The 20,183-nt window shown below is 34.4% G+C and overlaps 1 protein-coding gene across 4 annotated transcripts in view; it reads left to right on the forward strand.

Moving 5' to 3' along the window:
* EPHA6 (EPH receptor A6) overlaps positions 1-20,183 on the forward strand; it is an 846,791-nt gene that overhangs the window by 354,808 nt on the left and 471,800 nt on the right. For all 4 annotated transcript variants that reach the window (XM_061194037.1, XM_061194035.1, XM_061194034.1 and 1 more), the window contains exons 4-5: positions 3,529-3,684; positions 17,899-18,234. In XM_061194037.1, coding sequence (XP_061050020.1) covers positions 3,529-3,684; positions 17,899-18,234 — 492 coding nt within the window. The remainder of the gene's footprint in view (positions 1-3,528; positions 3,685-17,898; positions 18,235-20,183) is intronic.

Below are 20,183 nucleotides of genomic sequence, written 5' to 3' on the forward strand. Positions count from 1 at the left end.
CATTAGTGAATTAATCATTTATTTATTCACTCATTCAACTTTTCAGGCATTTATAAAAACTAAATATATACTCAAAATATGCTAAAGCATTGTAGATATAAGAATGGTAAAGCCCATGTCTGGCTTGTGGCAGTTACAAGAAGTTGAGGTGATAGCGTGATCCAGTAGTTGTAGTATAATATGATTCAGGCTAAAAACAGAGGTGCATGCTGTATACCATTAATGTGTGCTATATAAGAAGAATGTTACTGCCTACAACAGTGGTTTTCTAACATTTTAACAGTATCATCCTTAATTTTTAAATGAAATTGTAGACTAAACCCTAATATTAAAATAGGCTAGTAATTTAAGAATCCAAATATATTTTATAAGTTCAAAATTTTAAGGTTTTCAAGGGCAATTTTGAGTTAACAAGCATTTGAAATCAGGGATAGACTTGAGAGTTGCTGCAACAATATCCAATTTGTATTTGTAGTTTTGCAGTAGGCCAAAAAAAAAAAAAAAAAAAAAAATTCACATGGATAGTAATTTCAATTGGAAAGATTTTGTTTCAATTGGAATATTAAAATAATCATTCTTGAGTTGTAGTTGAGTCAGTTTCAAGATTTTTACTACCTGCTTCCATCCCTTACTTAGAGTAATGCAACAAGCCAAAAAAAATCTGTAAATTTGTAGTGAGATGAATTATGCCATGATCGGAACATGCACTGAGTAGACACGCATTATCTTCTGCAGGAGTTTAATTAGCAGAGTACTCACATGCTGTCCAATTCAATAAAACAAATAAGTACCAAGCACCGACTTTATGACAAGCACTGTGCCAATCTCTCCTTGTGGCACTTACAGCCATTAAACAAATAACTGCCAAGGGATTACTAACATGGAAAAGGCACAGGTGCTTAGAGAAACTAGTCTAGGGAGTCAGGTATAGCTTTCTAAAAGAAGTGAGGCTTGAAAGATGACTAGGAGTCAGCAAGATGAGTGGGTCATAGGGTGGGGATAGAGAGAAGAGATTTTTCAACAGAGGAAAAGGCTCAAAGCAGAACAAACAGCATAGTAAACTCAGAAATTAATGGAGTCCCTCAGCAATTCATTCATTCATTTACCAAATACTCATTGAGGGCCAAGTAATGCCTGATACTGTTCTAGGCCCTGGAGACACTTCAGTAAACAAAACAGACAAAAAAAAATCTCTGCCCTCATAGAGCATACATTTTAAGGGGAAATGGCTTAAAAAATTAAACATATCTAGTGTCAGATGTTGTTAAGTTCTTTGAAGACAGGAATTAGAATGGAGAGTAATATGGATTACTCGGGTAGGATGTAGCAGGAGTTGCAATATAAAAAGGGGAATCGGGGAAGGCTTTATTAATATAGTAATGTTTGAATAAAGACCTGATGTAAGGTAGGGAGAAAACCATACAGACAGCTGGATAAGAGCAAGTAGTAAAGGCCCAATGGCAGGAGAATGCTTTGGATGCCCAAGATTCTGAAGGAGGCCAGTGTGGCTGGAGCAGACTACTTGATACAAAAAAGGAGGTAGAAGATGCAAAACAGGGTCACAGGGAATGGATGGGGAGCAAAATCATGCAATGCTTGGTAGGCAATTAATAGGGCAGTTGGCTTTACTCTAGGAGAATGGAAAGCCATTGGAAGGCCCAGAGCCCAGTGATAATATGATCTGATGTATTTTCTAAGATCACTGCCTGCTGAGTTGAGAATAGACAGTAGAAGGGCAAAGCCTTAACAGAGGGAGTTTGAGAGGGGAGCAGATTTATCTGATGTGGTTGGAACTGTAGGCAGGGTGAAGCCATGGGTGAACTGTGGGCAAGCCATGGGTGAACTTGTAATCCAAGGTAAATATTTTAAACTTTAATGTAAAGATGATGGGAAGTCATCAAAATTTTTTATACAAGGGGATGTAATGAACAGATTTCTGTGTTCAAAACTGCACTATCCAATACAGTAGCCACTAGCCAGCCACATGAGGTTATTGCATGCTTGAAATGTGGCTAGTTTTAACTGGAATGTGCTCTAAATATAAAATATGTATCAGATTTCAAATACTTTTTTTCCTTCCTGAATATATAAGCAGAAGCCTTACTCATAGATTCATTATTGTTAAATTAAGATTCTTGTTTATTTTTACACAGAACATTTTGTGAAAATGTGTTGAGTTAAAATACATAGCTTGTTAAAATATTTTTTAACATAATATTTGTCACTGGAAAATTACACTTCTTTTATTTTGTATAACAGTTTTAATTTGGAAAGTGGCCAGCAGTCATTTCTTTGAGACTAGAAACAATTAAGCCCCCCACCATTCAGGACCCCGGATACGTACCTTATCATAGGATCCTTTTTTGTAGGTCTTCCATTCCTATGGAAATGTTCAGTGAAAATGACAACATGCATTTAAGTGAATAGAAAATGAGGTTCAATGAAACATTTGATAGCATAACTTTAGTCATTTACATTTCATTTTCATTACGTTTTGTGAAAATTTAGTCATTAACCTACAGTTTTCATGAGTTTTGTCATATGCGCATAACAAATATACCTTATTTACTTGATATTTTGTCTACCCACTTTTTTTTTTTAATTAATTAATTAATTAATTTACTTTTGGCTGTGTTGGGTCTTCGTTTCTGTGCGAGGGCTTTCTCTAGTTGCGGCGAGCGGGGGCCACTCTTCATCGCGGTGCGCGGGCCTCTCACTATCGCGGCCTCTCTTGTTGCGGAGCACAGGCTCCAGACGCGCAGGCTCAGTAATTGTGGCTCACGGGCCTAGTTGCTCCGTGACATGTGGGATCTTCCCAGACCAGGGCTCGAACCCGTGTCCCCTGCATTAGCAGGCAGATTCTCAACCACTGCGCCACCAGGGAAGCCCTGATATTTTGTCTACCCACTTTTAAACTTAAATTTTTAAATGAATTTATTTCAATATAATAAATAGAAAATTGTTTGCCACAGAAAAATAAAAAATGATCTTGATAAAAATGAAGCAGTGTTATCAAACTATAGCTATGTCCTGCTAAAATCTCTGAGTCTAAGGCCAGCTCTCATTTTGTTCAAAAAATATTTAGCCAGTAAGGAAGATGTTAAAGATATACCCACACTGCCCTGGGACTTTCTCCTTAAATACTCAGAAGAGCTGAGGGAGAAATGGAATGGAAATCAATTTTAAAGAGTGTGGTTCAATGTTATTTAATGCCATCTCCCAGAGCTACACAGTCATCTCCCTTAATGTGGGCATCTCCATACTTTGGTAAGCACTGTTATTTTGCATATCTGTGTTTCAAGTATGCCTTTTAAAAGTAGCAACCTCAGCTAAAATATGAAGTCCCCATTGTGTAACTTATTTTGAATTACTAATTTCATTCATTAATATTAGCATGTATTGACTTTTCTGTGTATGTGTGAACTGAACTCTGACATCCAAAGTGTGTATAAGTTAAAATATGTTGTACACGTACAAATAAAATAACTCAAGGGATAATTAAAAATATTGTTTTTCCTATGTTCACAGCTTGCAGACCAGGATTCTATAAAGCATTTGCTGGCAACACAAAGTGTTCTAAATGTCCTCCACACAGTTTAACCTACATGGAAGCAACTTCTGTCTGTCAGTGTGAAAAGGGTTACTTTCGAGCTGAAAAAGACCCACCTTCCATGGCATGTACCAGTAAGTCTGTCCATTTTGCATTTGAAAATCCTGTTTCCAACACTTTTGGTCTTTTTATTCTAAATTAAAAAAAAAAAAAAGAAGTGACTATACAAAATCCTATACCATCAAGGCTATTTGTCTTTGATAATAGTCAAGGAGGAAAAAGTTTCTCTGTCTTTCTTAGCATAATTGCTTTCCAGCTGTTTGCAAAGAACGTATTTGTTCCTCAAAACTCACATTGATCACTGACATGCATATACCAGCCTTGATCTGGAGGCCCTGCAAATTTTTCCTAGGCATAATCTGTCCTAAGGAAGTTAAAGCAGTTTAAGGCTTTTTGAGGCTCTATAAGCAACACTTCTGTTTTTTGTTTCAACCCTTGAACTTTTGAAGGCACATCAGTTTAGGACCATCAAGTTTGCTGTGTGTGGGAGCTTCAATATGGAACTTTGAAAGTCATTGTGCTATTGTTATATAGAAAAGTTCGAGTTTTCCTTGACATTTGTCTTTAAAGGAAGACATTTTTGAGTTTGTCCACATTTCACCTCTCACTTTCTCTCTAATTTTGGGGTTGGAACCAATAGAATATTAAATCTAAATGTGAAGGTCATTTTAATGCATGCACCATGAATTTTAAATTATTTGTATTCTCCTATTATTAAAGTATCATAAATTATCTGTACACTATAAAAATAAAAGTGAATATATTAATGCATTGCTAAGATATGCAAAAGTAAAGTGTCACCTCTTAGTTATAAATGTCTTGTTAAATACATAAATAAGATATAGTGAAAATTTGCCTTCTTGTTGATGATTTGGTGCCAATATGTTGCTTATCTTATGTAATTCCATAGAGGCAGAAATGGATTGAAAATTATGTAATGCCACATATTCCTTAGAGACAGTGGAGATGTTCCATTTCTTTTAACTGATGAAGTTTATAGATTTGTGTACACTACTACAGGCTTATAAAATATAAAATATTTTTATAGAATACATTTAATAAAAATACAACACATTCATTAGTAGATGTAATTTTTGCTTTCTGACTGTAAGTGCTGAGTGACTACTTTCTTCAAAAAATTGTAGCCTGAGAAATTGCTACCTAGATTTTTTTTTTCTAGTAACGTATTCTAAGTTTATAAGTAGGAAAAGGAAAATTCTAAATATAATTTCTCACCTAATTGTGGAAATAGTTTTGAACAGGAAAAGATTTCTATTACTATTTATATGTAATCCTTTTTGCACAATTGCTGTATATTATTATATTATATTGTGGACAACATGCTCCAGCTTAGGTAGGTAGATGGTAGTGTTTCCAATGGCTACAGTTGTGCCAGGCAAGAATCCCTGAAAACCTACATCAGAAACTAAATGGACTTCCTAGGAGAGTGATAAAGAGTCTGCTCTTTTTATCTTCTTAGAAGGCCATAAATAGACTATTGACAAAATGAAGGAATAAATTGTTCCCCATCAATATAACCCTTCAATGAGGTGGCAGAGTAGGTAGTTGGGGAGGTTTAGTTCTTTGGAGTGAGAAACTATTAAGGAAATAAATATGGGATGTAATAAGGTCTATGAACCTCAGTCATTGTTGAATCTGATATGTGTACTTATTAGCTTAACATTTTATGTTTCTGTCTTTAAAAAAAACTTTTTTATGCTTGGTATTGTAAGTTATGTTTGCAGTTATGCTAGCCTGCTTTAACTGTGCTAAGTGGAAGCAGAGAGGTTTAATTCTGGTCATCGCTGAGCAGAGCTTTAGACAGGGAACAACATGATGTATTGCCATAGGGATTAAAAGAGAGAACCCCAAAGAAAGGTGAAAACTTTTGTCAGATCTCCCCTTGTCCAGCCACAGGAAAATCCCCTCTCAAGGCTTCTCTCTGCTATTTCCTTGAGGACTTCTTTTCCTTGTTTTAGCAAAAACTTAGCATGGTGTACTAGTAAGTTCACCATCTTTTAGAGTCAAATTATCTGAGTGTAAACCTTGGCTTTGGTACTTACTAGCTATGTAGCCTTGGGCAAATTATTTAACCCTTTAACCTCTGTTGCACCATTCTTAGTGTTAATAACAGTACCTACCTAATTCTGTTGTTATTTATAATGATTAAATAAGTTAGTATTTGAAAAGTGCTAAGAATAATACCTGGCACATAGCAGCTGCTATATAGTTGTTTGATACAGAAAGCTGTTCTCTCACAATTCATTTTGAAATAATATTTGATAAGTTAGTATTCAAGCTGTTAAATACTTTATGTTGATAGTGTTATGCTGGGCTCATGGCTTCCATCATCTACATTCCTACAAATTGAAAGAAATAACGTACTGAATTTGTAAGACCTTTTCACAAAATATATTAAGTCCTCTACCTCTATGCATATCTAAGTAAAGTTTTTTGAATTATACTCTGACTAGGTGAGAGACCCTAGCAATTATTATAATATATGCAGAAAAAGCAAGGACCATAAACTCCAAAGCATCATACTTCCTAAAAATTGAAAGATTAGATTGTTAGGGAAGAAAAACCAGGAAAATGGCAAGCCAAGAGGTCATTGAACAATTAGAGTTAAGAGGACCAAGGTAACTTCACCAAGATACAGAACTTTTGAGGCCAAGGATCAAATAAGCAGTCAACCTTTCCGTTTTTCATTAACCGTAAACAATAGCCAAATTCTAATAGATTTTTAATAGATGGAAGCTCCCTTAACTTCTAGATCATGTGTCTCTGAATTAGCCATTCTTTATCACCTTTATTCCAATAATATATTATCTAAAGGTCAGAATTTGTGGCAGGTAGACAGTCATCACTTTCTGCTGTTTTTGACTTAGCATTTGAAGCTATGCTTTCAGAGAATCTTCCAGGCATTTAAAAGGAAGCTTTTTTTTTTAACTTGGTATCAGGGTCAGGGAGATTTTGAATGTTTGGGTTTAAAAGAGAATGGAGGACCAAAATATTGAAAATGACTAAGACATTTGGCTAGTAAATGGCCTAGTAGGGAAAGAGCTCCTAGATAGGTATTGTATGTAATCATATGAGTGATTTGATTCTAAGGACCTCAAGAGATCTTTCCCTGCTCCTTAACACTGTCATCAAAACAACAGCAACCCTTAAGTTTCTGGTACAACAAAGCATGTGACTTCACCATTAAGAGTTTTATAATTTCTTTGCATTTTCACTGTAGAGATAGGTATTTTTTTAAATTTCATAATCTTGAGACATATAATATATATGATATAATCACATAAATATTTTCATTAAGATTTTATTTTTAGAGCAGTTTTAGGTTAAGAACAAAATTAAGAGAAAGTATAGAAATTTCCCATATACCTCCCTCCTCCCAACCCAGACATGCATAGCCTTCCCATTATCAACATCCTCCACCGGAATTGTACATTTGTTATATTTGATGAACCTGTATTAACACATCATAGTCACCCAAAGTCCATAGTTTACACTAGGGTTCACTCTTGATGTTGTACATTCTTTGGGTTTGGACAAATGTGTAATGACATGTATCAATCATAATAGTATCATACACAGGATTTTCAGTGCCCTAAAATCCTCTGGGCCTATATTCATCCTTTCCTCCTGCCAACCCATGGCAACCACTTATTTTTGTGCTGTATCCATATATATATATATGTATATGTTGTATAATTTGAATCATATAGTAGAAGATTTCAGATTGGCTTCTTTCACTTAGTAATATGCAGTTAGGATTCTTCCATGTCTTTTCAAGGCTGGATAGCTCATCTATTTTTAGTGCTGAATAGTATTTCATTGTCTGGATATACCACAGTTTGTTTATCCGTTTACCTACTAAAGGACAGCTTGATTATTTTCCAGTTTCAGCAATTATGAATAAACTGCTATAAACATGCATGTGCAGGTTTTTGGATGGACATAAGTTTTCAACTCCTTTGAGTAAATACCTAGGAGTGTGATTGCTGAATCATATGGTAAGCATATGTTTAATTCTGTAAGAAACCACCAAACTCTACTATTCTGCATTCCTACAGTGAATGAGAGTTCCTGTTGCTCCCCATCCTCATCAGCATTTAATGTTATCAGTGTTCTGGATTTTCATTATTTCTAATAGGTGTGTAGTGGTACATCATTGTTGTTTCAATTTGCATTTTCTTGATGGCGTGATGTGGGGCATCTTTTCATATGCTTATTTGCCATCAGTATATCTTCTTTGGTGAGGTGTACACGTAAAGATTTTTAGGTGTTTCAAATGGCTACAGTTAAAAAAAAAGATGTCTCATAATCAAAGCTAATCCCTCAAATATTGGCTGTGGAGGGGTGATCAAATCCTTCCATCTATTGGGCTGGGCTATTATTGTTAACTTCCTCTTTTGATTTTTTGTTTCCACTAACTCCTTCCTCACCACCTATAAGTGTACTCAAACTTCTATCATTAAATAATGTTCCCAGTCCAATAGTTTTTCTCCCAAAACAAGCACCTTGAAAAAGCAGTCTTCATCGGCTATGGCTACTTCTTCACACATTTTTAATTTACTCTACTACATTCAGATTTTTGCTCTTCACTCTCCTGCAATCATGTTTTTCTTTGTGTAAACTGTGTAAGAAAATAAACTGTGTAAGAAAAATTCACCAATGATCTTATTTGCCATATTGTGTTAGAAACATTTTTGTCTTGTTATTCATGACATTTAACTCTGTTGATCTCTTCTTTTTTCTTGAAACTATTTGTTCTCTTTTATTCTAAGACTTTGCAATCTCCCCTTTACCCACTTAATTTTCTGAACATCGTGTTTGTTACCATGGATAGTTTCTCTTCTTTTGCTCACCTGTTAAATACTAATTTTTCTCATGCTCCTTTCTTAGCTTTCTTGTCTCATCACATGTTCTTAATCTCATGTCTTCAACTAGCACCTGTAAATAGATGATGCCTATACTTTTATCCATATCCCAATCTTCTCTCTTAAGGCCCAAAGTCACCTAGCCAACTGATTACGGGATCTGACAACCTGTGTGTCCCATAGAAACCTGCCCACATCTCAAATCTTGTATCATACCATACTCTCCTTGGTTAATAAACTCATAAACTTCCATGATGCTGTACTTGTTCTCATCCTTAATGCCAGCAGTTTCCTCTACTCGAAGTGCTCTCCCTTTAGGTCCTCTTATGGTTGTTTTCTTTTTGGCAGTCAGGCTCAAATGTCAATTCTTAGCACAGGCATTTCCTGATCACGTGTTCAAAAATAGAATCCCTCCCAGTTACTCTTTTTTATATCATATATTTTATTCTTTATGCATTATGTCACTCTTTGAAAATATCTGACTTATTTTTACACTCACTTCCTTGTTTATTGTCATTCTACCCATAGTAGATTACAAGGGGATCATGAATGTTCTTTCTCTACTGTGTCTCCAGCACTAATAATAGTACCTGGCAAATACTAGGCACAAAATAAATATTCGAAGAATGAATAAACTAATAATTTTAGCTCACCTACAAAAGTCAATTTTATTACTTCCTACCTCAGCCTGCTCATCCATCCCAGCTTGTTTCCTTATCCTGGTGAATCCTCATCTACCCATGCATCCAAGCAAGAAAGCTTAGAATCATAACCCCTGTCCCTACCCTTGACGTGTCCAAGTAGTCACAAGGCTTGTCAGTTTTACTTCTTAGTATTTCTTCTGTCCATTCCTTCATATCAACTCCTGGTCCTTTCCTTTTTGTTAAGGCCCTCAACTCTTTCTTGGGCTAATTTAATAATGTTTTGGCAAGTCTCCTTCCTTTAGTCTTCCATCCCTCCAAATATTCCAAACTATTATTTTTAAACAAAAACAAAACCTTGATCATATTAGCACTTCTTCTGCATAACATCTTTCAAAGCCCAACACCTATCTGCCAAAATTGTAAGAGTCAATCCAAGAACATCCAAAGTCCAGCCCTGGCCTCTTTCTCCATCTCTAATTTTAACTATATTAGGATCTCTCAAACAGTCCTAATATGCAGTTATACCAGCAACATACTTGTAAGTTTGGATCTTCTTGATTTTTAAAACATTGTTTTAAAAATCAAAAATGAATGTTTTTAAAACATTCATTGTGCTTCTCTTACATGAACTGCAAAGTATATTGAAATTAAGAATAAGAAATTTAAAATGAAATGCTGAAGTGTTTTCTCTATTATCTTAATCTACTTCATAAACTCTTAACTTTATTTCTCAGGTGACTCATTAATGTATGTTCTGTGCTTTAAAGGATGAGCTGTGGGGGACACGCCACAATATCAGGTCTTGGTCAATTAGGGCTGCCTCTGAGAGCAGTTTAGAGCACAGGAGACCCTGCTGCCTGCCAAGAAGTCTGTTATCAAAATAACTGTCTAAGGCTTTTCTAGGCCAGAAGGGAAAAATGCTCACTAAGGTTGGAGAAACAAAGGACTATAGGAGTTACTAAGAAAGTACTTGTCAAGCAAGAAAGGCAGAGAGCATGAAAGGACTGAGAGAAATGAAGTGAGGGTCTAATATACGGATGCATAAAAAGTTAGACAAATGTAATTCCACAGTCATCGCATTTTCACTTTGATGTTTCTCATGTGTTTAAATCAATAGGAGGATTTTTTTTTAGTTACTGAACAGGTGCTGGAAGATTAACACATTCAACAAACATTTGTGCTGCCTACTTAGAAAAGTTCAAAACATAAAATGCAAATCATATATATGGGTACTTCTATTGCACATCATTAAGGATTTCACTTTTCATGGTCATCTAAATATGTAGTCAAGTACCTTGAGTAAAACGGTTTCTTCCAATTTCATTCTTAATACATAGGAAAATACCATGTCTTTTTATCTTTATATTTGGTATACAGTGACAGCAGTTGGAATGAAAGTATAAAAGTTGAATTTATTTTTGCTCTAAGGTTAACATTGTAAAACATGGCTTCTTTATTTCTGGAATGATTGGCCACTTGAGAAAGTCATTATTCTCTCACTCTTACTTTGAATAGAACAAATATTGTGTTGAGATGCATCAGGAAAGGTGTTCTTCCCCGTTTCATCTGCCCTACTCAGGTCCTCCACTCTGGGTGGGTATAGGATGCTCCCATACAGATACCCCTGCTCTGCTTGCTATCTTTTCTTTTTTGCCCCATCGCTTTCGTTTCGCTTTCGCTTTCGCTTTCTCTTTCTCTTCCTCTCTCTCTCTCTCTGTCTCTCCCCTAAGCTTCTTTTGCATGGAAAAAAAACATTCTGGTTCCTTGCTTTTCTGTCTCACAACTGAAAAAACAAAAGCGCAGCTGGTTGCTTAGGTGACTGATTGTAAACACAAGGTAGCAGCCACAATTTTGCAGAAGCCAGAATGGGAGATATTGCATAAATGGATTCATTACCTTTAACAGGCTGTGTTATAGTCTAGACTTGTTCTCATTATAGAAAATAACTCTAAATATTTACTTTATGTATGGCGGTGGTATATTTTTAAAATTAAAATGATCCTTATATTATAGGATAGATACCTGTATGTAATGAATCCCAGTTTCCCTAATACAGATCACTGATGTAAGATGTCACTTGAGGTTCATGGAGTTTCCTAAACACAAATACTTTAATTTTTATTTCAGGCAAGGTTCTTTTACCAAATTACCTGGAAGAGGTTCCTCCATAGGAAGTGATATTAAGTGGTTATTCTGCTGATGCCGAAGAATTGAATTACCACTTGCTACCAAGGCGAATCTGTTCTGGGCATCTACAGTTGGAACTCAGAGAGAATTGTCCCATTTAATATCATCTACTTGTACACAACAGACCACTTACCATGACTAATCCGTAATTGGAAAGAGAACATTCATAATTATCCCTACGGTGCTATGCCTTTTGAGAAAGATTTATAAATTGGCTTTAATCTATTCATTTATTGTTTTGCTTTTCCCTCCCAAAATATGACAGTGCTTAGTCTCATCATATTTCTCTTATTTCTAATGAGTATTTAATTAAAAATAACTGACTCAGACACAGAAAGGGCTGTATGTAGGTGTGCAAGATTGTTTTCTTCGTGATATTTAGCGAAACTGGATGATTTTTTACTCAAAACACCCAAGCGCAGGCGGCTCATGATTTCATTTGTGTTTTAGTGTGCTTTTATTATGAATGTGGTTTTGCCGTTTAACTCTTGACCTACACAATTATAGCATATTTCTGTAGTTTTTAGAATTAGTTATTCTATGGGTTTATATTGAAGATTTTTTCTGCATCGATGAAAATAGTTGATAACTGTTTTTTTGAATTTTTCCAAGGTAAAATTATGTCCACGCTCTATGGCATAGAAATTTGGAGCCACAAATGCTTATTTTTCAAGTTTTGAGTGTCTATGGAACTGTATTTTGAGAAGCTTTTATTCCTTCCCAATGAAATATGGGTGGCTGTCCATTTTGCTATGGGTTTGTATTAGTTAATACCAGTTTTCATAATATAAACATCCCCTTCCACTTCTTACATGATTTTCAAGTCACATGGTTCTGTCTTGAATCAATAACACTGGATTCTTGCAAAGATTATAACCTTGAACTCTCTGCTCTCCAATATTTTTCAAAATTTGCACTATGTAAAAAATAATTCTTGTAGGGTTGCACAAAACTATGCATTCTATTCATCTTAGTTAAAGCACATGCCACCTTTGGATCAAGCTAGACCAGAATAGACCTGTATACAAGAATACATATATTTCAGTGCAATATGTACATTTGGTAAGCACCAGTCACCTTTTCTATAAAACGGGGATATAATTAACTACCTTACAGGTTTATTGTGATAATTGACTGAAATAAATCATGTGAAATATTAAGTACACTCCTTAGAACAAAAAAGTGCTAAAAAATTTTGGTTATATATTTTTGAATACATGCCTACAATGCATAAAAGTAGTCAGCTCTGCCTGAGGACAATGCGAAGGTGTCACAAAGGGGGTAAACACCTAAATCAGAACATGAAGAATGAGTAGGAATTTTCCACAGAGCAAAAAAAAGTAAGGGAACAGTATGTGCAAAGGCATTGAGATGCAGCACAAGGGAGAAAGAGGCTAAGGGATGGGCCTAGTTATAAAGACAAATATAGACGAGGTTGAGAGATTTAGATTTTATTCTGGAAATGAATGGTATTTAGTCTATTAGATTTCTTTTTTAATTTTTGTTTACTTTAACTATGAGTCTTAGAAATAAGGGAAAATGTAGCAAGAATTATCTAAGTCTTCATTCACGGTATTATGAAAACCCTAATGGACAAGTCTTAATTTTAGACATCAACTTAGTTACAGAAGTAAGTATAGTAATATTGAAAAAAATGAGAATATGTAGAATTCAAAGGGTTTGAAGTGCACATGTTTCTGTATCTTGAGCAGTATTTATCTTGAAGATTTAATTTTCAGTTACTCTTCTGTAAATATTTTTAAATGCTTTAAGGTAACATTATTGAAAGAAATCTGTTGTAGGAAGGCAATAAATTGCTTTCTAATTTGTGTGTTTTGAAAATTTGCATTTGACAGTACTCTCTAAGCAAAGCACTATAAAACATTTATCTATTTATAGGATGAATACATTGTGACAGAAAATGTGATAGAAAAAAAATCTAAACATAAAAAGACCTAGGTATCATCCTACCACTAATACATTTCATGACCTTGACATAATTACAAAACTTTCCTGGGCCTCATTTCTTTATCTGGATAAATTGATTTAGTTCCTTCCCTGTGGTGAGGTTGAAGCCCCAGTTTTATGATTAGTCATCATCCATTTCCAAATATACAAACATTTTATGAACAAAACATTTATAGAGCACATGGTGGTTTAGATATGAATACAAAATTTTGTTTACAGGGCTCCTATTGAATACCTTTTTCAAAGATTATATAGGAAGGATATTAGAATAATAACATAAATATAGATAAAGTTAAAATTGATAGTGATAGTGCAAAGAATGAAATGACTTTTAGAGTTTTAAATTATGTCTATATGCAGATCTGACAACTGATATTTTTAGTACATTATTAAAGTCTGGAGATGTACTTTTTCATTTATTCATATAATTTACTCCTTTGCAAAACATTTGCCTAAACATCTCTAGATGATTATATATATATATATATTCTGACGTTCTCTTTGACATAGATAAACATAGAACTATTTTTCTCTCATTCGTAAACTCAGATGTAAATAATATGCTTTTTATTAGGAAACTGTACTATAAAGTCTTGGTAGTCATTAAATTAACAAACACATTTTTTAAAAATATTTATTTATTTATTTATTTATCTGGCTGTGCTGAATCTTAGTTGCGGCATGTGGGATCTAGTTCCCTGACCAGGGATCGAACCCGGGCCCACTGCCTTGGCAGCGTGGAGTCTTAGCCACACGACCACCAGGGAAGTCCCCAACAAACACATTTAAATTATTGCCAGGTAGTAAGTTAAGAACTGGAAAATATAGTTTAATAAAGTTTAATAAGCAGTAGCCTTTAATGATTTTCAGTTATTTGGATCAAATTTTCATTGTTCTTAAGGTTAAAAAATGCATCTGTAAGCCACAATTAGTTATAGAGTTAATGGGTGAATGAATAGTCACTCTTCAGTTAATATGAAAAAGACCCCTGTTTATTTATGAGTTAATATATTTCTGTAATTATAAGCATAAAATATGAAATCTACAGCAAAGTATGTAGTAACTGAAATGTGACCCCTAAGTTTGCTCTCCTTCAGTGTCAACCTTTATTTAAAGGGTGTTCTGCAGAATGCTAGTATTCCTTCATATGCTTCTTAGAAAATAACATTCCATGAATAAATGTTTGGGAAATGTTGGATTAAACAAAGTGAAGCAAATTGTGTTTCTTTTGTTTCAGCGTCAATCTGCCAGAGAAATCTTAATTTGAGCACTGAACTCATTTTTTTTGTGATATCTCATGGGACTAGAGATATTATGCAGGATGTATTTTGGGAAATATAGTTCTGTTTAAAACATTTTATATAAAGAAAAAATTTAAATTAAATTAAAAAAATTGTAGCTCACCTGGCCTCTGCTACTCTGAGAGGAAGATGGGGGCTGCAGGGCCAGATGCTCTTCTGGGGAGGGACAGGACTGCACTGCCACAAGCTTCTCATAAGTTTACTATTAGAGCACTATTTCTTTATTCTTTAAATGCGTAAAGGGGAAATCCAAATTGAAGCCAAAAAAAAAAAAAGAAGATTGAAAATGTGTTTTTTTAATAGAAATAAAATTGTAGTTTTTATTTAAGTTTATTACATGATGGGCTAGAAAAACAGCTAGCTGCAAATTAGGATAACTGTCCTTTTCTTATGAGGTTGGTTTGGAGGGTGTAGTGTGGAGATAGCTTTTTTCTATGTGAATTACTTGTTTCCTTTAAAGGAAAAAAATCAACATAAGAAAATCCCTGAGAGTTTTCAGTACAGATGTCTCCAAAAGAGTTATTGCTGCCAAGATTTTTTTTCCCTGTGTGTCACATAATCTTTGTATAATTTATAAATGATAACAAAGCAGTCAGGCCACGTTCATAAAAGCCCAGTGACACATAATTTAGTTGAATCTGAGGATTAGAATTAATTGTCTCTCTTTGTTCTAAGTTCTAAATCTTAGTAAATGATTCATGCATGTCATTACAGCTTAATATTTGCATGAAATCACAGTTTAGCTGGCATAATTTAACAACAATTAAAAAGCTATTTAATTGTCATGCAAATTGGTATGAGAGCCCTTGAGGAAGAAGGGTGTCTGCCGTTTTTATTTAAGTATCTCTAGGCGGACAGTCATATACTTGCAGATACCCATAACATAACTGATAACATTCTTCCTGTTCTTGGAAATGTAAGTGAATAATAATTCATGTTTTTCCATTATAAATAAGAGAAAAGGACAACAATATGATTATGTCATTCTGTAGGAAGACATTATTATTATAATGATAATTAATCTTTATCTCCTAGCCATGAGTCTAGGTTGGAGGTAAAGAACTATGCCTATACCTGTGCTCTAGTTTATAATCCCTTCCATATTTTCCTTTCTGAAGGTAGACATTTCTGTAACTCTCTGGAACATGAAATGACATAAAGCAAGGTATGGAGAAACCTTTTAGAAAAACTAACTGTCCCTTTTCTAGGTCTAGCTTTAGGTGGTATACATATAGGTGTCTGAGTCCTACCCATTAGGTTGCTGATATCAGGATCCAGCAAAATGAAAAAGGAAAATATAATACTTCTTAATATCTCAAAGCCAATACACAATCATATAGATTTAGGAGTGATGTTATGCTACTCGAACAGTATATACCAGATCTTGCTACTGAGTCCTCTGTACTCATTTAGACCATTCCCCACACTGCAGCCAGAATGCTGTTTTTGAAACACATGTAGATAGAATCTGTTAGTTTCTTCCTGTTAAGTATAGAAACATATTCAGACTCATTCCAATGAGCCAGCAGTCTGGCATTATCCGACCCCTTCCTGTTCCTTAAAACTCACTTCTTGCTTCCTCCTTCTGCATTCTAGCCACAGTGATCTTCTGACAGTTCCATGACTATTTTAAAATCTTTTTTGACTAAAGAGCCACACATCTTCTACCTCTAATATTCTTCCCACCCCTCTGAACGTCTTCCACCTGTATGAGTTTTTCCACCTATATGAGGCCTTCTCAGAATGTTTCTCAGGTTATTTCAGCTCCTTTCCTTTTGATTTCTGTAACTGCACTTACTATAATTTGAATTTTATTCTTCTGTTTGTGTGTGTGTATTTGTGTTTATCTAGCCATTCAGCTAAAATGTTAGTAACAAGAAAGCAGAAATAACTTTTATCACATTCATGCTGTAAGCCCAAGATCTAGCAGAATATCTGGCACACATAGTAGTCACTAAAAATATATATATTTAATGAATGAATGACCATATCTTGAAATCCAAAAGAAGCTTATATCAAAAATTGAATTTCTTTCTATGGAGAGAATGTCACACAGAATTCTTTCCCTCCTTCTAAGCAAATTTTCTTGATAGCAGAAATTTAAAGAACTGTTTAGATTTCTTAAAACGAAGCTTTTTAAAATACGGCAGGAATGTTAATTAGTTATTTATGCAATAAATTATTTTTCAAAATATCTGTCATAAGCACAGTCTCTTACAGAAAGGATTCTGTGGTATTTCACAACATAGCACATAGCACAGTGCCAGGCACCTAGTAGACTTTCAGTTAATATTTGTTCAGTGAATGATATGAAACTGAGGTTTGAAGGACTCGGATAAGTGTAGAAGATTATTGACACAATTTTAAGAAAAGGCTGGAGTAGTTAAAGGATATAAATACTCTATGCAGTGTGATCTGTATGGAAAAATAATGAGAAAAAAGAGAGCAGATGCTCATCCACCATCCATGAGAAACATGGTTTGTGCACTCTTGATGACAAATAAGAGGATTCTGTGGGTCTCTTTATAAGCTTCTAAGGACACACTTACTTATGTTTAGTAAAGTTAATCTAAATAAAAGTCTAGGTACTTACTTATGTTTAGTAAAGTTCATCTAAATAAAAGTCTAGGTACCATTTCTTATGTATACCCCCTTTTATCCCTTCCGTATAATGCTTTTGTCCCATGAAATTGGCAGGACCTAGTAAAAGCCTTTATGCTGCCTCCAGTTTCCCTTGCTCTTCCCCTTCTTCCAAACTGTCTGTCCACCCTGAGTTTATGGCCATTTATTCTCAGCCTGTGAGAAAAAGATTCTTAGAGAGATTGTCCAGAAAAATGAATGGGAGTTTTAGTTATACATCAAGCATAGTTTGAGGACTGAACGACTGAACACAGCATGTTTTATATATGCATGTTACTATTTTTTCAAAATTTTAAAATGATGATGTAATTATTAAGATGCATTTAAAACCATCACATAATTTAAAATAATGTTTTGTTATATATTTTCAGTCAACAAATTTAAAAAGTATAATTACTGTATCTTTTGGAGATCTGTGGCTTTTGATATTAAATATTGAAATTCATATACCAAAAGTTAAGATATACCATCTTCACCCCTAAGACTCCACTCTTACTAGACTAACTCAGATATTTTTAACCATATTTCTTTATGGTTTCCATCAGAAGAAAGAGCTCAAACTAATATAAAAGACCAGCAAGTGTATATTGATGACGTTTTCAAGTTAGCACCATAATTCATTGTCTATACATGTACATTTGTTTTTTAATTGCTTTCTCTAGGGCCACCTTCAGCTCCTAGGAATGTGGTTTTTAACATCAATGAAACGGCCCTTATTTTGGAATGGAGCCCACCAAGTGACACAGGAGGGAGAAAAGATCTCACATACAGTGTAATCTGTAAGAAATGTGGCTTAGACACCAGCGAGTGTGAGGACTGTGGTGGAGGACTCCGCTTCATCCCAAGACATACTGGCCTGATCAACAATTCCGTGATAGTACTTGACTTTGTGCCTCACGTGAATTACACCTTTGAAATAGAAGCCATGAATGGAGTTTCTGAGTTGAGTTTTTCTCCCAAGCCATTCACAGCTATTACAGTGACCACGAATCAAGATGGTAAGTTCCACTGTTGTTCTCTCAAAATTTATCTATAATTCCCTTTTGATGCTTAATATCCCTGGTGGACCTATATTCACTGAGGTGCAGTTGTACACTCTATACATTATAGGGGTGATTTTCTGGTTGTTGTTCTTATTGTTTCCCAAGGTGCAGAAAGATATTTTTGATATTACTTAGTAGTATGGTCAATTAGATATAAAGCTTCTCTTTAATATCTATGCATTTATGTTTTTGATATAATCCTATACTGACATATCTTAATGAGCAAGTCTATATTACTTATCAACAAGCATCAGACATAAATAAAATGTTGCTACATGAATTGAAATTCAGTTGCTGTACTTATGCAGCCATCTCTTTTCCATGTCAAATAAGCAAATAGTAAGAATTTATGCTAATTATAATTCATATCTATATTGTAAAAACAATGCAGCCAGCAAACCATAATCCACTCCTAAAAGAAACAGCAAAAAATATCCAGAAATGTGTCTAAATGCTGTTGTTTAGGTGCAGTTTTGTGTAAAAAATAGTTAAACTGTCTTTTTTAAAAACTCCAATTGCTTTCAGCTAAATGGTCCCTTTTAACACTACAGGTTTTACTGCAATGTAGTTAGGCGCGAATAGGCCTATGATTTTTATAAGTATATTTTCTCTTTAATTCCCCCCATAACGTAATTTATCACAAAGCATGATACAGGAAAAGCTTCAAAGATTTTAAAAACTCCCTTTGAGAAGCATTCATAAATTATGTTGATACAGAAGTGATTTTCTTATAGAAGAAAGTATTGTTTTATATGTTTTATACTATTCTTTTACACTATATTTGTTTGCTAGGTCTGCTATAACAAATGCCACAGGCTAAGTGGTGTAAACAACAGAAATTTAATTTCTTATTGTTCTAGAGACCAGAAGTCCAAGATTAAGGTATCAGCAGAGTTGATTTTATTCTAAATCCTCTCTCCTTGGATTGTAGATATCCATTTTCTCCCTGTGTCTTCATATGTTCTTTCCTATGTGCATGTCTCTGTCATAATCTCTTCTTGTAAGGATACTATCATGACAGATTAAATCCCACCCATATGACCTCATTTTACCTTAATTTCATCTTTACAGGACCTATCTCCAAATCCAGTCACATGCTAAATTCAACATATGGATTTTAGGGGATGCAATTCGGCCCATATCATGCATTAAGGCAGCTATGGTGATATTTAAAGTAGAAATATATATAAGATGTTGGAATACTATTCAGCAATAAAAAGGAACAAACTAGTGATACACACAACTTGGATAAACTTTAAGGGCACTATGCTGAGTGAAAAAAACCAATCTCAAAAGGATACATACTGTATAATTCACTTACATAACATTCTTGAAATAACATAATTGTAGAGATGGAGAATAGATTCTTGGCGGACAAGGGTTAGGGCTTAGGGAGAGAGGGATTGGCTATGAAGGGGTAGCAGGAGGGAGCCTTGTAGTAATAATATAGTTATGTATTTTGATTATGGTGGTAGTTACATGAAGTTAGATATGTGATAAATTGCAAAGAGCTACACGCACGACATGCGTGCATGCGCACACACACGAGCTCTATGGATTTTCCCAATGTCAATTTCCTGGTTTTGATGTTGCACTATAGTTATGCAAGTAGTTAGCATTGGGGGAGGCTGGGTAAAGGGTGTATGGGACCTTACTATACATTTTTTTGGCAAATATCTGTGAATCTATAATTATTGCAAAATAAAAAGTGAAAAAAACACTGCTAAACCTATAAAGTGTACAGGAAGAAAACTTAAATATTCTACTAAAAACATATTTGAAGTGGATGTGACTATTTTATTCAAAATAATATATATACGTTCACTTTGCTGATAGTCCTCAGAAATGCATCTAATAAATAAAGCAAAGCCAAATAATACTGTAGAATCACCATTTTTGTATTT

Source organism: Eubalaena glacialis, chromosome 6, assembly GCF_028564815.1.
Source record: "Eubalaena glacialis isolate mEubGla1 chromosome 6, mEubGla1.1.hap2.+ XY, whole genome shotgun sequence".
Classification (NCBI taxonomy): Eukaryota; Metazoa; Chordata; class Mammalia; order Artiodactyla; family Balaenidae; genus Eubalaena; species Eubalaena glacialis.